General features: G+C 38.9%; 1 protein-coding gene across 1 annotated transcript in view; it reads left to right on the top strand.

The window, feature by feature from the left end:
• LOC111856478 (putative C-type lectin domain family 20 member A) overlaps positions 1 to 18,277 on the top strand; it is a 213,452-nt gene that overhangs the window by 40,909 nt on the left and 154,266 nt on the right. Inside the window, exons 3-4 of the mRNA XM_072718463.1 lie at positions 7,417 to 7,680; positions 17,421 to 17,774. Of these exons, the coding sequence (XP_072574564.1) occupies positions 7,417 to 7,680; positions 17,421 to 17,774 (618 nt within the window). The remainder of the gene's footprint in view (positions 1 to 7,416; positions 7,681 to 17,420; positions 17,775 to 18,277) is intronic.

Raw genomic sequence — 18,277 nt, forward strand, 5'->3', positions numbered from 1 at the left:
TTTATTAAGCCATTAAATAAAAAAATTAAAAAATTAGAAAGATTCCATTTGCATTTAATAAAAAAAAGCATTATTAACATTTCAATGGCCAGTCTTTTTGGTAGCACTAAAACTGACTGAAAAGGCATGTTAAAGTATTTTAAGCTAGAATTCTAAATGATATTATAAAATATGTTAGACTAAAATAGACTGAAACATTTTAAAGTGTACATAATTATACTTATCAAAAGTGTATTTTTATTGTACAGTGAATTTAAATGTAAAATATACTTTATGAAAGTACTCCATTGTACACTTAAAGTATATTGGTCTAAATATACTAAATATACTTTAGAAATATACTAAAGTGTATTTGATTATAGATATACTTTTATTCAAGTGTGCTTTAGTGTACCTAACTATGTTTAAATGCAAAATATATTTTCTAATAGTACACCAAAATATAATGCCAGTGCATTTTTAAAAAAAGAGAATGCATTTTTATTACACTTCTAGTGAAAGCACACTGTTAATACATGATGTATTACTCTGGGAGTAAATTTATTTTGAAGAAATCAGTCCTGCTGCAACACGACTAAGGCGTTTCTGAAAAACTTTGCCTTCACTAAAATCGCGTACGATTTTTACATGCATGCAATGGTAAAAACAGGGCTAGGGGAATGCGACTCCGTCACTTAGAAACCTACACCAAACATAATGAATGAAAAACAGTGATACCAGTGGCCAGTTTGTAATTATACACATTTTAAATAAGAAACATATCAGTACATTATTTCATAAACATCTCCTATGGGTATTATGAGTCTCCCGCGAATTTTAACCACTTTGACTGAAGGTGCCAAACTCACTAACATCCCATGCAGCTAACAAAATAAAGTACTCAGGACATCCTCTAAACATCCACACTGTCATGAACTCGGGAATTTCTATCATGAGGGCGAGGCATGGTGCAGGCAGGAAAGAAGTGGACGATCCACATCTGTTAATAAACAGGGGTTTATTAAGAGAAATAGGAAACGGGGAACACTACAAAACAAACGGACCACGAGGGGTAAATAAGCGAAAAACAATGACTAACTACAAAAAGTCAAGGGAAACAGAGACAAGGCAATACAAGGAGCAGGAAGGCAGGCAGGGAACCAGGTACAAATATAAAACAACACAGGGTAACTTCTAACATTCTGTAATATAACTGAAATACAATGACCCACTAAGGACCTGAACTAAGGCAGGAACATAAATACACAAACCAAACTGGGTAACGATGCAAGATGAGTGAGACAAGTAACTAATCAGGGAGATTGCAGGACAATGAGCAATCAGGTTGAGCACACAAGGACTGGTACAAGAAAACAGGCAACAGATGAAACTAATAATTAAATAAAGAGATCAACAGGGAAACGAAGAAACTGACAAACAAGGAAACAGAGTCTAACAATGGGAAAATAACGAAGGCAGGTAAATCAAAACCAAAACAAGTCACCAAAACACTAGAAAAAGTAATACAAAATACAAAAACAGAGGTAACAGGAGTTAAACACACAACTGAGGGGTTTACAGTTAACCACATGCTCAACTCATTGAACCATGCTGCAATCTGGCTAGCAGCGAAAACACACTGAAGACTTTGACAACAGGGAGGACAGGATGACCAGTGACATCTACTGGCCAAACAGGGAGGAGACATGAAAGGCTTGGACAGAGGGGTACTGACCCTGACACACACGAATGTCCCCTAGACCTTTTTGTGGAATCCTTTAAATGTCATTAGGACGTTCTCAGGAGACTTCCATGGGACATCCAGTGAACATTTGGGGATTTTGAAGGAACGTTCATGGTAAGTTCTTAGAACTCATTCCTTGTTTTGGCCAGGTTCAAAGTTTCTAAGATAGCAGTACACAAGAACAAGGTGAAGCAGGAGACACTGTCAATGACCAAAAACCAGCCAGGCAGAGGGCAGAAGCAAATTTCTAATGCCAGGATGACCATTAACTTTCCTGGCAGTGCCTCATAAATTGGAGAATGACCTCAAGTGAACATCAAAGAGAATAAGAAACATTAAGTGGTGTGAAGTGCACTGCTAGGACAGTTCATAACAGGCTCATAGAGGCAGGATTGAAGACCCATAAAGCAAAGAAGAAGCCCTTCATCAAGGAGAAGCAGGGAAGAACCAGGCTGGAGTTTGCAAAAAAATATGTATTTTACCCAGGTTCCCTTTCCTAGTGTTCCTCGAGTCCTTTGTGATTATGACCCTCACCTGTGCCTTGTTGTTCCCAGCCCACACCTGTCCCTTGTCATCTCTGTATATATGTGCCCCCCTTGCCCTTATTGGTCAGCTGGTCATTGTGTGTCTGTCTCTCACCCCGTGTATCTGTCCTTCTTGTTTCCTTCCTAGCGTGGCCCTAATGAGCCCTGTCTGTTGGGGTTTCCTCCGTGATCTCCCTTGTCTCTCCACAGTCCAAAAGAAAGCGAACTGGAGTTGCAAAATTTCATGTGTGTCCTTTTGTGGTTTTAATTTTTATTTCTTGACTTGTCAGTATAAAATAAGAACAACAGAGTAAAATTAGCTTTTCCTGTTACAATACACTGAACAAAAAGTGTTTTTAATTCTTCCTTAACCTATAGTCCTTTCAGACACTCCTTCACTTTCAGTTAGTCAAGCATGCAAATATTTTTTCACCTCCTGAAAGAACCAGAAAGGAGAACAAAGTGAGCAGAACAAATATGCAACATGTGTATTCTGTTTTACATACATGTGTACGCCCAGAGGGATTCCAGAACATTCTGTTATTAAGATACTCTCACTATCAGAGGTACAAAGAATCATTTTAACAGGGACAGAAAAACAGAAACCCTTCAGACTCACAGAGACCAGGTAATGGCATTTATTGGCATTTTTAACCATAATCTTTTAAGCTTTTTTAAATATACATTGTGTTTTTACCAGAAATATTCTTAGGAATATGAAGATCTTAGATTATCATTTATTTTACACCTTTAAACATAGCATTATATTTAAAGAATAAGTTACCGTTATAACACTTTTATCAGCATATATGTAATTTTTACGGCAAGTTTGCAAAAAATCCATTGTTACTCTAGATGTTATTCACTCCAAAGAACACTATATTATATTTATGTGCATTTTACATTAATCGTTTTTCATGATACTTATAGCCAAACATTATTTGTACAATGGTCAAAAAATGGAAATGAAATTGAGGATATTGAAGAACAAAAAAACTGTCTAAAATGTTACAATTATGTGTGATATGTAAAAAAACGAGAAAAACTTTTATTTGAAACATTATGGAATTTTTTTCAAATAATGTAATTTATTACCTTCAAACAATTACAATGGTATATAGTGATTTTGGTGCCAACGATGTCTGAATGGTTTTATATGAAGTTTGTGGTGCTGATTAAGAATACGACTTAGGTTTTGCCAGATTGGCTCTAGTTTATGAGATATTTAATAGTTAATTAATTAACTAAACACGTTTGAAAAGCATTCAGAATTGCAAGAATATTTTTATTTTAGTTACAACTATCAAGTAAACAGTCTAACATCATACAAAAAAGAAATTAAAAATATCTAACAGTGACAGGAAAAAGTTATGTATGGTTTGATTAATTAATACAATATTAATTAGTTATTAATTGTTATTAATGTCAATGCTTCAAAAAACGCTGTTTATGCGATTTCCTTTTATATGTGTCATCAGGATAATCACGTTGGAGACTCCAACAGTAGTCTGCCATCACGTGTATGTCCCATCTGCCTTGATATCTCTCCTCCATCACCTTCATATCCTGGTGAAACCTTTCACCTTGTTCCTTGCTGAAGTCTCCAGGGTTATCTGGAAATCTGTTTAAATGGCTATGGAGATCTTTATGCTTATATTAACTCCCAAATTTCTGAAGTTAGCAAGCATATCTTGCACCAATTCTTCAAAATTGTCTGCTCTGTTATTACCCAAGTAGTTCTTCACAACAGAGACAGAACTCTTCCAGGCCGAAGCCTCAGTGTCATTCATGTATTTGGTAAATGCAGGCTCTTCTTGATGAAGTCATAATTTTTACATGTATTTATACACTTATTAAGACAGAACTTTTTGGGTATAAACCACGACTGGGTTGACAAACTTATACTGTAGCCGACTTCTTTCCTTTGCAAATTCACAGTTCAATTATGGCTTCAAAAAGGCGCTTTTATAGCATTGTAGGCCTACACATTGAAATACAAAATAATTATATGGGATATTTCATTACCTAAGACACTGTTAAAGAGTCAAAAGACAGAACAAAAGCTATTGCATTTGTTATCACACACAAGTCGCAGTGGGGGAATGCATTATTTTCATGGATGTCCATTATCTCAAAAACTAGAACCAGTTCAGCAAAAGTAATGGGATTTTTGAATTCAGCAGCCTCAAAATACCCTAAATCCATTCAAAAAACCTTGGCACCTGAATTTTTTTTTTTTTGTAGACCTGTGTTATTTGTTCACCTGGCAAATCATACAGTTGAACAAATATATGACAATGGGGGGAATTCCCAGTCATAGTAGAGATCATTTAACAGAACAGCAGATGTTCCAATAGGCAGGTAATTGGACACCCTTAGTTTCCCACCTTGGTGGTCATTCTCCACACAAGCATTTGTAGGGTTAGTTGAGTTTCCCAACATAGCTAAAACTGATTAAATATGCAATACATAAATCATTAATTTAACACAATTAATATCTTAAATTTTATTTCCATTTTTGACCATTTTTTTCCCCCACAGTGTGCAAATTTTTTCTGGCTGCATTGTATTTCTAAAGTAATTTAAATTGGTGCAGGGGCTGCCCATCCAAGCTGTATGTGTGTGGAGCTTGCAGGTTCTCAATACTGTCCGTAGGTGTGAATGTATGTGTGAATGGTGTGTGTGTGTGTCCACTTCCATGGATTGGCTCCCCATCTTGGGTTATTCCCTGCCATGCTCCTATTATTTCTGGGATAGGCTCTGGAACCCTGAATCCCAGTACAGTGTAGAAAATGAATGAATGGGCTCTAATGAAATAACATGGACAGTGGGTAGGTTGATAAGCTTACTTTGTTGGTCTCCAAGGGAGAAATTACTTTTCTGCTGCTGGTTGAGATACATAGAGCAGGTGTAACAATCATATTGTCAGACAATAAGTGTAATACACAATCAAAAAATACATACATTTTAATATAATAAATGGAATGCATAACATATCCACACACTCTCTAGCAAAACAAACAAAATCAGCTTTTCCCATAAATTTACTCTCAACAAATGCAGACACTATTTCTAGTAGACTTTTGCAAAGTGAATTGATTTGGAAAGAAAAGAAAAGCAGGAAACTGATCAATTGCTTGAATCCAGGCTGCATTTCCAACTGAATATTTACAGCGCATTGTTTTTGTACCTGTTTAGTGTGATTTCTGCATCCGTATGTCTTTGGAAAGCTTTTCAATATCCAAGTTGTTTGATGGTCCATCCATTCATCTCTGAATTCTCGATGTTTGCCGTTTTTTTGGCCATTTTGCTAGCAAATGCTAGATAACATGTATTGATTCTCAGTGTCTCTGTGTCACTTCCTTTGTTAAACAATGATTTTTAATGAGACAGAACAGTCTACACTAAATATACTATGTACAGCTCTGTAAAAAATAAGAGACCACTTCACATAAAATCTGCATTTTTGAATTCTGGTTTAATCCTGGTTTTGTTTGTATAGCTACACGGCAGGTTACGTCCAGGCTCAAAATTTCTAATACAGCAGTTACACAAGAACACGGTGAAGTAGGAGGCACTGGCCAATGACCAACAACCAGCCAGGTAAAGGGCAGAAGCAACATTCTAATGCCAGAGATGACCGTGAACTTATCCGACAGTTTTTCATGAATCATCCATCATTTTACATCGTGACCTTCAAAAGCGATGACTAACATTAAGTGCAGGTGTCAAGTGCACTGCTAGGGCAGTTCATAACAGGCTCCTAGAAACAGGACTGAAGTCCCATAAAAACAATGAAGAAGCCCTTCATCAACAAGAAACCAAGAAGAACTAGACTGGAGTTATTCACAGACGCACACCCATAAATTGAGAAATATGTGAAACAAAAAATTGTGCTGTGGTCTCAACTTTTTCCAGAGCTGTATATTCAACGGCCGTGCTTGCAATTGTTTTTTAATGCCGTTATCTCAAGATCCCGTTCAGCTTAAATATGTGCACAATGGGGCACTAACTGGATCACTTTGCTGTCGTGGCTGTTGCAGAGTGGATGTGAAAGGAGAATTAATATGGTCAGAGAGGTTCATATGGGGTGGCCAGAAATGTCATTCAGTTATGATTAATAAAGCCCAGGAGTAGATAACCAAAGGAGTGGGGGCTGCCACTGAAATCTGTATGTTTATATTACTTAAAAATGGGTGGAAGCAATACCAGACAAATATCCTTTCTGACTGTGGGTCTGTCAGTTGAGGATGTACACACAGCATGTGAGACTGTATGTCTATGTGTTTGAGTGTCTGACTGAGACTCTTATGAACCCATCTCTGTGTTTGAAAAAGAACAAGTTAGGGTTTCAGGTTTAAAGGTTAAACTTTTGATTTTCACATCTGCATTTCTTTTAAACTGCAAAAATATTTTGAGACCTTTTGGTTTTTATTATTGTACAATGGGAAACAAAAGGAAATCCATACAAATATAGCTATGCATAGTGTGTGTGTGTGGGGGGGTCTATGTGTGAATTAGGTTTAAAATTCTATTTCTTGAAGTTGTGGCCAATCAAAAAAGTAAAGATGCCAAAAGTGTCGAATTTTGTTTGGTTACTTATGGTTAAGGTTAGGGCTGGGTAGGGGTTGAGGTCGTCATGTTGTGATTAGAGTTTTCTCCATAGAAAACAATGGAGAGACCCCACAAAGGTATGTGTGTATATGTGCTCAAATGTATGTTAAATGATCATCATCATAATCAATGTTTTCTGCAGCCCGTTGGATCAGTATGATGGGTTGTAATGTGTTTCTTCTGCTGAAACTTCTACTGATTAAAGGTCAGTTTCTTTTGTATTGCGCTTAAATTATAAAAAGGGCCTCAAAAATCAGTAGATCAAATCTGCCAAAAGTCAGTCATATTATATGGGTCTTTCTTTGATGTTTACAGGACCATTGTGTTACACTTGTTTTATATGCCAGAGACACAATAACTAAATTTACATTTAGATTCAGACAAATCTGATTATTTACAGTATGTATGTCTTTGATAATAATGTATATCCATCAGCCTGTCAGTTCAAAGATGGACTTGCAAAAGCTTTTACTCATCTTGTCAGATCAGGTTTATATTTTTCTATTTGTGATCATGTGTATTTGTTTCTCTCTGCCTGTGTGACTTTTTTTACAGAGTTTCACAGTCACTGTTCATGCCTTTCACATCAGTACCATTTTGTAAACATAAACCTGAACTGGACTGATGCCCAGGCTTACTGCAGAGAGAACTACACTGACTTGGCTACCATTGACAATATGAAGGAAATGAAAAGACTAACTGAGTCTGTAGACACTGATTATACTGGAAAGGCTTGGATAGGACTGATGAAAGGAACATCATGGAGATGGCAGTGGTCCTCAGGAGAAGGAGACACTGGGTACACCAACTGGGATATAGGTGCAACGTACAACCAAAATAATGCCTATAACTGTGTTGGGATGAAAGACTCTGGTTATTGGAATAATGTTAATTGTTCATATCAGACAAAGGTGGGGTATTTCATCTGCTATACTGGTGAGTAACATTAACCAGCTCTTTTTGACAAATGGAACATGCCTTTTAAAGTATACTATCCAACCATGACTCACTCCATAGTAGCTTTGACAGGTAAAAAATTAGATGAAAGATGAATTATATTTATGCCAGAGGGAAATTCTTATGCATTCTTGTGCTAAAATTGGGAAAGTGTGAACTGGGACTTTTCCATCTTGCCCATTTGATTTCCTCTGCCAGCCCCTGGAGGACGGGCTCCCCCTCTGAGTCTGGTTCCTCCTAAGGTTTCTTCCTTCTAGGGAGTTTTTTCTTGCCACTGTCGCCTCTGGCTTACTCACTGGGGGCTTTGGGGGGGATGCTGTAAAGCGCTATGAGACAATGTAATGCTGTGAAAATGTACTATATAAATAAAACTGAATTGAACAGCATACAGGAGCAAATAAGTTGAACGCATGCAGTGTGAAACAGACAAGATGCAAAGACATTTCACCAGGCAAACAAGTAAATGTAGTGCAAACAAATTGAAAAGTACACGACACAAATAGAAAACTGAGAATTAAATAAATGTCAAGAAAAGGTAATAATAATAGTACGGCAGTGTGCAATTAAACTGTGAAATTAAATCAAGACAGCACCAACCTTTTTCTATTGCCAAGATGGCTGCTTCCTGACATGTCATTGCTGGGGTGGGGAGTGACACATAGGGAGGAGGCGCTGTAGTGCCTGGTGGGAGCAGGTAGAAAGGATCCTTAGTAGCACTTCTTGACACACCATGGTGGAATGAGCCAGTGCTAAATGTGCTCCAGAATAGCGCCCCCTGAAGCCGATGGGCAGAATTGTTCATAATATTCCAGTTTTGCTAACATTCTCTTCTTTGCTACTGTCTCCAATGGCTCCAGAGTCAGTCCTCTGATGAACCTGGATTCCTGATGAGTCTGTTCAGATGTTTGGTATTATCTGAACTGATAGTACTTACCCAGCAAACCACTGTGTAGAAAAGCACAGTTGACACTACAGAGTGTTAGATTATTGTAACTCCACCTCTTCCCAGATTCCAAGCCCATATAGGTGGCACCCAGGTAAATAATGGGTGGCCCCTATCTGCCTCATTATAATGTGCACACAAGAACTCATATGAGAATCATAAGAGCCACCCTGATTTACCAACCATCATAAGAAAGACTCTGACCAAGAAGGACCTCTCAGCCTTTCTTGCTATATATTAAATTTTTCTTGGCTCAGTGGTGATTTTTTTCTGAAGATCGCAGAACTGTGTGCTTTGATGTTAAACAAAGCCTTGCTTTTCATGGCTTTTTCTGGCATATGATTTTTAAGTTAATCAAAAGCTTTGTGTATATTTTAATGGTGGGTGTGGTGTATTTGTTGATGTAAGCCAATTTTGGTTACCTGTTCTATCCTTGGCTGATGGGTTTTATATATGGAAATGTGTTACGAGAGTTGTGACACCTTTTGCTATGCAGCTCCTGGTATCGCCCACTTCCCTGTAAACCAATGATGTTGGATGTTTATTTGCATACCATGATATTGTATAACCTTTTAAGAGATTTTTTTTTTTTTTTTTTTAATCCACCATAATAAGTATAAGAAACCTTAGTAAACCTCTATGTATCTAAATGATTACTGGAATAGAATTTGCTGGGGCCTGTTTTTGTAGTCTAGTGAGTGATTGGTGCTTTCTGTGGAGGCTCCCTGAAGCTGGAGAGAAATGTCATGACAAGGCAAATGTTAAAGGATGACAAATCTGAGCTTAACTCTCTTCCAGGAACAATGTTACATTGCATGTATTTGAAACAGAACTGGTCAAAACTCACACATACCATGATCACTATACTGCTCTGACCACATCAACTCAAGCATAGAAAAAGGCCTGGATTTAAAATGCTAACATGTGATAGAGACTAATATCCATGACATACCATCCTAGAATACGGTGTGTTCTAAAATTTAAGCCCAATAAAAATCTGAATATTAAATGAGCAAAATAATTTGATTTGTTCTTCTATCCCAAGTTGTGGTCTAAAAGGAATAAGGCCACCACCCATTATATCTACTTTAGGGCAAATGCACTCCTATAGCCACTAGGGGAGCTCTCACCTTCTCTGAGCCCTGCTAAATAATTATGTTATGCATTCTAACAAGCTTTATTATCTGTGTCAATAAGCACTGCTTTTACACTAACACTCCTGCTGAGAGGCTAGTTTGAATACCAGTCTTGGCCTTGTCATTAGGAACACATGACAATTTGCACAGTGCTGTTTCACAGTGGATTCTCACTGGTTTTCCCCAAGACTGGTACCATACATTTTATTCAGTTTTATTCCACAGGTGATTGCAAGAGGGCTCAACTGGTTTACTCTTATATTGGTACAAGGAAACTATTAATGAAATTTCTAAACATTATTTGCCTAACTCAATTCCAACTTTAATGCACAAGTAAGATAAGAGTCAGAAAGAAGAAAAATGCCTTCAGCTTACAAGAACAGAGCGGGCTGCTCTTCACAAAAATCAAAGCCAACCTCATGCAAAGTTTACATAACAAGTGACAAGGCCTTGTTGGTCAGAGTCTTTCTTATGATGGTGGGTTAATCAAACACAGTAGCTGACTGCCCCAGACATAAGCCACCCATTATCTACCTGGGTGCCACATATATGGGCTTGGAATTTGGGAAGAGGTGGAGTTTCAGTGATCTAACACTCTATGGCAGGGGTGTCCAAAGTCCGGCCCGCGGGCCAATCACGGCCCTCGGCCAGATTTCATACGGCCCGCAGCTTCGGTCTCATAATGTGTTATTTATGGCCCGCTAGCTCTGTCAGAATAAATAAATACTTTAAAAATGTAATTCCTCCTTTCACCACACGGTTCCGATGCTATCTGGCTCTGCATTAGAGACCTGCACTCCCGCGGGATCCAACGCACCGAGTGTGGCGCGGGACAAGATTTGATGGGTGAATGCGGGTGCGGGCGGTAGTGTTGTAGTTCTCGAGACCGGTCTTGGTCTCGAGACCGGTCTCGAGACCAATTTTTTGTGGTCTCGGTCTTGTCTTGGTCTCGACTCTATTTGGTCTCGGTCTTGTCTTGGTCTCGACTCTATTTGGTCTCGGTCTTGTCTTGGTCTCGGACATAGCGGTCTCGATGGGATGGGGAAAAAAAGAGAAAACTGCACATCCTCACAGAACAGTATCATTATTTATTACGCGCCTCAATTCAAATGCAACCAGTCAGATGCATCCATTTCAAAAACGTTACATTTTATACATTTTCTCCACGGACACTGCCAGTGCTTCACAGTCCACACACATCATACACATCGTATCATACATCGGCAAAAAAATGTCCGAAAATGTCCGCGAAGTCTATAGCATAGTTATAATTCAAATAAATTAGGTATTTTACATTGATTAGAAAGCACGGTCTTGGAGGTGCAAGTCAATCTGGAGGCTCATTCTCTTCAATTCAAAGCAAAGGATCATTACATAGCTGTATTCATAGCTTACCCAAGGCCTCTGTCCCTGGTATAAGAGACTTAATATGAACATCTTTCTGGTACATCCCATCTCTTTCCCTTGACGAGGTCTGATAAAGTGGTTATAGGAGAGGATTGCTGAGAATATTATTTTCTATCAGGTCTCGTAACTATGACAAATCTGGGAGATTTTAAATGAGAGACATATGGACATACGGACAATATAATTGAAAAGATAACATGAATTTGATTTAACGAGTAATGACACTTTACAGCAATGCCTTTTTTCTCTACAGTTGATCTGGGTAATGTGATGTCGATTCTAGCCCTAGTCTGTTTTCGGTCTTGGTCTTGGTCTCGACCAGTCTTGGTCTTAGTCTCGCCTTAGTGTGTCTTGGTCTTGGTCTTGGACTTGGTCTTGGTCTTGGTACCCTCAAGTCTCGGCAGTGTCTTGGTCTTGATACCCTCCGGTCTCGGCAATGTCTTGGTCTCGGTTTAGGCGGTCTTGACTACAACACTAGCGGGCGGTAAGGTCCTCATGTATGTGCGGGTTGCGGGAGAATATAATTAATCACGGGACTCCCGCAAAATGGAATTATCTTAAAATTAATTTATTAAAAACAAATACTCTATTATTTATCTACTGCACAAAAGCAACAAGAACGACTAAATTAAAATAATAATTTACAGGCACAAGGTCGGAAGCTAATTCTCGCGTGGTTCATGCGCGGAACTATAGGCTATATCTATATCCTCGTTCGTGTCCATGTTCATCATTCCATTTAATTAAACTCAAATAAAACGAAACATATTTGTTTGTTTTCTGTTTCTTTTTTATATATACTCAAAAGGGAAGCAAGTGAAACAAATTACAGAGTAGCGGGAAGAAGCGGTAAAAATAAAACTACTTATATGTTTACCTGCGGGATTTTGCGGGCGGGAGCGGGACAAGACTTGAATACTGCGGGCGGGAGCGGGAGAAAATAATATATATTTTTTGCGGGAGCGGGACAGAATCTTGCGGGAGCGGGACTGAAAAATCCGTCCCGCGCAGGTCTCTACTCTGCATCCCTTCTTCACTCATTGAGGTCAAGGATGACTGACTCCCACTTACGTGACATTTTACGCATCTCAACCACTGCCCTCAAGCCAGACCTGGTCTCTTTACTGAAATCTAGATCTCAGTATCACCCTTCTCATTAGTATCAGCAAGTTATCTGTTCCTTGTTCAATCTGAAATTGAGTGTTTTTTGAACGGTAACATCTGTCAGTATTAACAATGAAAAGCCTAAAGCACAATAATAAACTTAGACTTATGTCACTTATTTTATTAAACTCTAATAAGATTTGGTTATAACTGTTGATGTTATGTTTGGTTACATTGCCATTTAAAAAATAAAGGTAATCGTGACAATGAAAATTGTTTTATAACAGTGTGTATTTTCATGTAACTTTTGTGGTTAAAAAAATGTCAGAAGGAACTAGTGGCCCCCGGACATCTTCACTTTATCAAATTTGGCCCTCCTTGCAAAAAGTTTGGACACCCCTGCTCTATGGTGTCAACTGAACACTATAAGAGCTAATAAAATTTAACACTATACAACAACACTCATTGCAGTGTTAAATGTAACACTGATTTGGTGAGAATTATATAAACACCATGCAGTGTTAATTTAACACTGGCAAATTTGCTGTGTAACACGGCAAAAGCAGCCCAAACTAGAAAAGACGGCTGGCAAAAATTGGCTGACAAATTAAATGCAGAAGTAGCATTCATTGTACTTACTGAATGCAGCGTTTAATTTCCTATGTGTCAGATTTGATACAGTATGTCATAATTCCAGACCAAACATAAGCACAATGACAACATGGGAACAGATTAAAGTAGAGAATGAATACTTCAAACTGGTAAATATTGGTATATAACTATTTAAAGAATTATTGAAATAAAATGTCATATATTTAATAGAGGCTACACACACACACACACATATATATACAGTCGAACTTCGTTACAACGTACCTCGCTGGAATTAAGAATTTGTACGTTATAACCATAGTACGTTGTAACCAAGTCCCTCAAAATGAATGATAGAACACAAAATGTATATAAAAAAACTTTTAGAAAACACCCCTCAAGTAGACACTATGACATACAGCTTGTGTAGTTTGAAGAATATACTGTAATAGGAACTATATTCTTCAAACTAGGTTAATATCAGGTACTCATAGACAGCCGACATAACGCAAAATCCACTGCCGGCTTATCGTTCAAATCGCCTTACTGTAACTTAATGTCAAACCGAAATTATGCACCTGTATATGATTCAATTGGCTGAAATAAATTTCGATACATGTGTTAGACATCTGTCTTTTGTTAATTTCTTTCACTATATGTCACACAATTACCCCAATAACCACACAGTTTCAGAACTTAGTTCGCGTCGGCAGTATAAGGCTGCCATGTATAATTCTTAATTATTTCCACCTTGTCGGTCAGCGAAATCCGTTTCCTTTTAGCAAGCATCTTGCTTGATATGCGGCAGCATGACACCATGCAAAACCATGAAAAAACAGGGGCTGCATGCAAGGAGTCCGGCCGGCGTGGAATGCTTCGTGAGGATAAGTTCATACAGTTAGGCGTTGCTAAGCGATGTAGATGGCCGGCAACAGCCGATTCTGAATTGTGCGCGCGCTCGGAAGATCAGGCTGTACGTTGTAACGAAGGTCAATTTGCCTATTTTCCTCTGAAAATCATACGTTATATCGAAGTTTACGCTGTAAAGGTGTACGTTCTAAGCGATACCGGCAAATGGAATAATGCATTACGCGAATTCGGGACATCGAAATTTGAACGTTGTATTGGTGTAAACGTTATAAACGGGGTACGTTGTAACGAGGTTCGACTGTATATATATATATATATATATATATATATATATATATATATATATATATATATATATATATATATATATATATATATATATATACTTCGCCTAGTTTGACTTTGAATATAAGGTACCTCAAAAATTTATTACCACAATATTCCCCCTTGGCTAACGCGGTATCTTTCGAAAAGAATTTCCTCTGGGAGCAATAAAGGATATCTTGCCGATCGCGCAAAACCCTCTCTATATGAAATTCTCTTCTTATAATTTGCGCACCGATATCAATTGGTTGCTCATCCATGAATGGCGAAGCCATGACTGAATAGATTTCCATGCACGGATACTGATTAAGTGTGTGAGCTAATCCTTGTTTACATAGAACATGTATCTGTACAATATCTGAACAATATCTGTAGCCTGTACTATGAAGCAGCATTACTGGCTTATCGGGGTAACTTGATGGCTTTAAGGTACCACAGTTTAAATGGACTTCATATTCGTTCACTTACATTTCGCCCAGACTACCTTAAATCCTACAAGTTACCCCGATAAGCCAGTAACCCCGCTTCTTAGTACAGGCCACTGCTCCGAGCAGGTTTGAGGATTTGGATGTGCTGCTATGACACATCCAGCAAGAGTTTCGAAAAACTGACAGATCCAGGATCATGCCAAATCCTCAACAATTACATCCGGCTAACAGAGCAATCCACGTACGAAAAATACCCCCTCAAAGAGAATCAAATCTGTTGATAAACAGATTCTGCTCGTTAGCACTGTCCCTGTCTCCTTCCACTGCAATGTTACCAGCTTGCTTGTAGCCAGTGATGGTCCTCATCTCATTCCACACTTACTTTGTGCTGTTCAGTTGTAGCTTATGCTACAGCTTCTCCCTGTGGCAGTTTTTCTCCTGGCAGAGATGAATCTTCAGTTACACCTGCACCTGTTTAAGTTCTTCCTTGTCTCCAGCCCTGAAGGCCCTCTTCTCATTAATAAGGTCCTTTGTGATCCATGGTTTGTTTTTGGGAAAACAGTGCACTGATTGTGTGGGGACTGTGTTGTCCACACAGAAGCGGACATAGTCCTTGATACAGTGGCTGTATCCCTTAATACCCTCCCCATATGACTTATACAGCATGTCCCAGTCTGACTCCTTTAAGCCGTCCTGCAGAGCTTCCTAAGCCTTCTTCATCCATTTCCTTATGGTCCTAGTGGGGACTCGTTGAACTGCTGGTGTGTCCTTTGGTGTAAGTTATACCATGTTGCAGTGAGGTGGTCAGTGGTTAATTTGCTATCCACAGAATATATTTAATCTGTGGCTACTGCAGAGTCTGCTAACGGGGGCACGTATAAGACCAAAAGAACAGCATGTAGAAACTCCCCTGGCATGTAATATGGCCACAGTCCCACAGCAAGAAGCTCCATGTTTGGGTCACAAACCTGTGATTTTATTGTAACGTGTTCAGGGTTGCCACCATTTCTCATTTACGAAAATAGCGATTCCACCTCCCTTCTAACCGCTTTTGCTCTTATCAGCACAAATGATGTTATAGTCGCCTATTAGGACTATGGAGTACAGAGTGCTGGTTCTCAGCCAGGTTTTCATGAAGCACATGAGGCTGCAGTATTTGTAGCACTCATAGCAACTGGTCAGCGCTGAGAGTCAGTCCATCTTGTATTTCAGTGACCTTACATTGCCCATGATAGATGTCAGGAAAGGTTTTTACCTTCTGCCTCTTTTCCACAGCTGAGCTCCGGCTTTCTTCCCCGTTAGTGTCACACCAGTTCTGCCAGCAGCATCGCTGGCTTCGGTGGGAATGGGGGGGTGCAGGTCCAGCAGGCCATGATGCGTATATGTGAAAGGTGCCGTCTGTGATTGAAATAAGGCTGCTGATGTCTATAGAAGCAGGAAAACATTGCTGTTCCACGGCATGATAGTCACAGATTTATTTAAAAAGATGCAAAAAAAAACAAACTTACAATAGTAAAAAAAATGAAGAAAACAAACATGTGTGCTGTAGCAGGCAGCCACTCAAAGCATTGCATTATGGCGAAGGTTGATTTTCGATGGCTTTGCTCTGCAGATATCCCCACAAGGCAGCAAAACAAGTAAATGCAGAATCGCTTATAGATTTTAGAGGAATAAAAAAAAAAAAAAAAAAACACAACATCAACCAGGAGTGCCACCTGACTGACTATAATTTATAAATGCCAAAGCCAGCCCCCCCATTTCAGAATCAGGGAAAATCAAAGTTGATGTGTATTTAATAGAGTAAGCATGGTGTCAGCATAAGAATCGATATTCTCACATGAATTGTTAGGTTTTAAATTAAAAACATTAATGATGGTGTTTTGATATTTCAATTGAATCTCAGACTGAGATTTGTTCAGCAAAGGACAGTGTGTGACTCAGTGGGTTTGGACACTGTACTGTGATCAGAAGGTCACTTTCAGCTCCCAGAATGATGGCAGAATGATTTCACCACTGGGCCCCTGAACCAGGCCCATAATCCCCAATTAATCCAGGGACTGTCTGATCCTGCTCTTTCAAAAAATGTATGTAACTTTGGAGAAAACCATCTGCTAAATAGGTTAAATGTAAAGGACTTCTGGGTTATTGTCGTTTCTTATGCTGTTTACAACAAATCCACAGCTCCCACCATCAAAGATGGAATAAATGCTACCTGGAACTTCACCTTGATTAAAATAAATATGATTTGGTCTGATGCTCAGAGCTACTGCAGACACAGTTACACAGACCTGGCCACTGTGAGGAATAAAGAAGATAATGACTTGATACATACAATGATTACAAGTGGCACTTGGGCATGGATTGGCCTTTTCCGGGACACATGGAAATGGTCAGACCTGTCAAACACCTTATTCCGTAACTGGAAAATTGGCCAAAATGATAATGTGGGTAACACATGTGCTTTAGCACAGGTCACCTGGCCTGGGACATGGGATATGACACCATGTGATGAAAAGCATCCATTCATATGCAATGATGGTGAGTAATGTAACTTTACTACAGTGGGTGATTCTCACCTTTATTTTATACTGTTTTTAAAATATATTACATGTAACACTAAATATAAGTACACATAACACTGCACAGTTGCATCAGAAAGCTGTTTTGTTTTCACTGTTTTGTGAATTTCACTCCCTCTACCCTTCTGGTAATAAATTCCTTTCTCCAAATTCTCCCAAATGTCACATGACTTTCTCCTGTAGCCGGCTTTCTGACAATCATCTTACCCTTCTACTCTAGATAACCTGATCTTAGTAAACAGAACCATGACCTGGAATGAAGCCCTGAATTACTGCAGAACGCACCATTCAGACCTGGTGTCTGTCCACAATGAGGAGATCCAGTACTGGGTCAGTAGGAGGGCTGAGAAGGCCTCCACTGATCATGTCTGGTTGGGGCTGCGCTTCTCCTGCTATATGAACTTCTGGTTCTGGGTCAGTGCAGAAAATGTCTGCTACCAGAACTGGGCCCCAAACAACATATCCAACAGTAACTTGTGTGGAACCACAGGAGCAGTACAATCTAAAGACCCACATTACTGGGTCAGCCTGCCTGAGACTAAGGAGCTCAACTTCATCTGCTCCAAATATCCAAGTAAGGCTGATCCACGAACACAGTACCTGCAGAATAAGTACATGGAAAACTAGAAAGTTGCATTAGAAACTTGTTTGGTCTTCCCTTTGTTTTGCTTCTGCATTTCACTCCCACTACCATTCTCAAACTCTTTTTTCCAAATGTGACAGCAATTTGTTCATGTGGCATATAGAGTGATTCCCAAATAATGCACAACTTTCCATATGTCGTAATCTAATTTGTTTTGTAAAATCAATTTGTAAGGTGAGAATTTATCCATTTGTGGTGATAAGAAAAGTATCTTTTTTTCCTACTCGTTAAATAACATTCATTCATCCTTTTCACCGCCCAAAAAGAGGTAACATGCCAGACTACGCCACCTTGGGAATTTCACCCAAGGAAATAACTAATCCTCCTCTAACACAATAAGGCAACCAGGTTCGATATACACCCAGGCAAGAGATGTGATACCACCTAACATAACACTTATTACACACTAAAAACAGAATTGCTTTGTCCCAATG

The sequence above is a fragment of the Paramormyrops kingsleyae genome, chromosome 12 (assembly GCF_048594095.1).
Source record: "Paramormyrops kingsleyae isolate MSU_618 chromosome 12, PKINGS_0.4, whole genome shotgun sequence".
Lineage (NCBI taxonomy): Eukaryota > Metazoa > Chordata > Actinopteri > Osteoglossiformes > Mormyridae > Paramormyrops > Paramormyrops kingsleyae.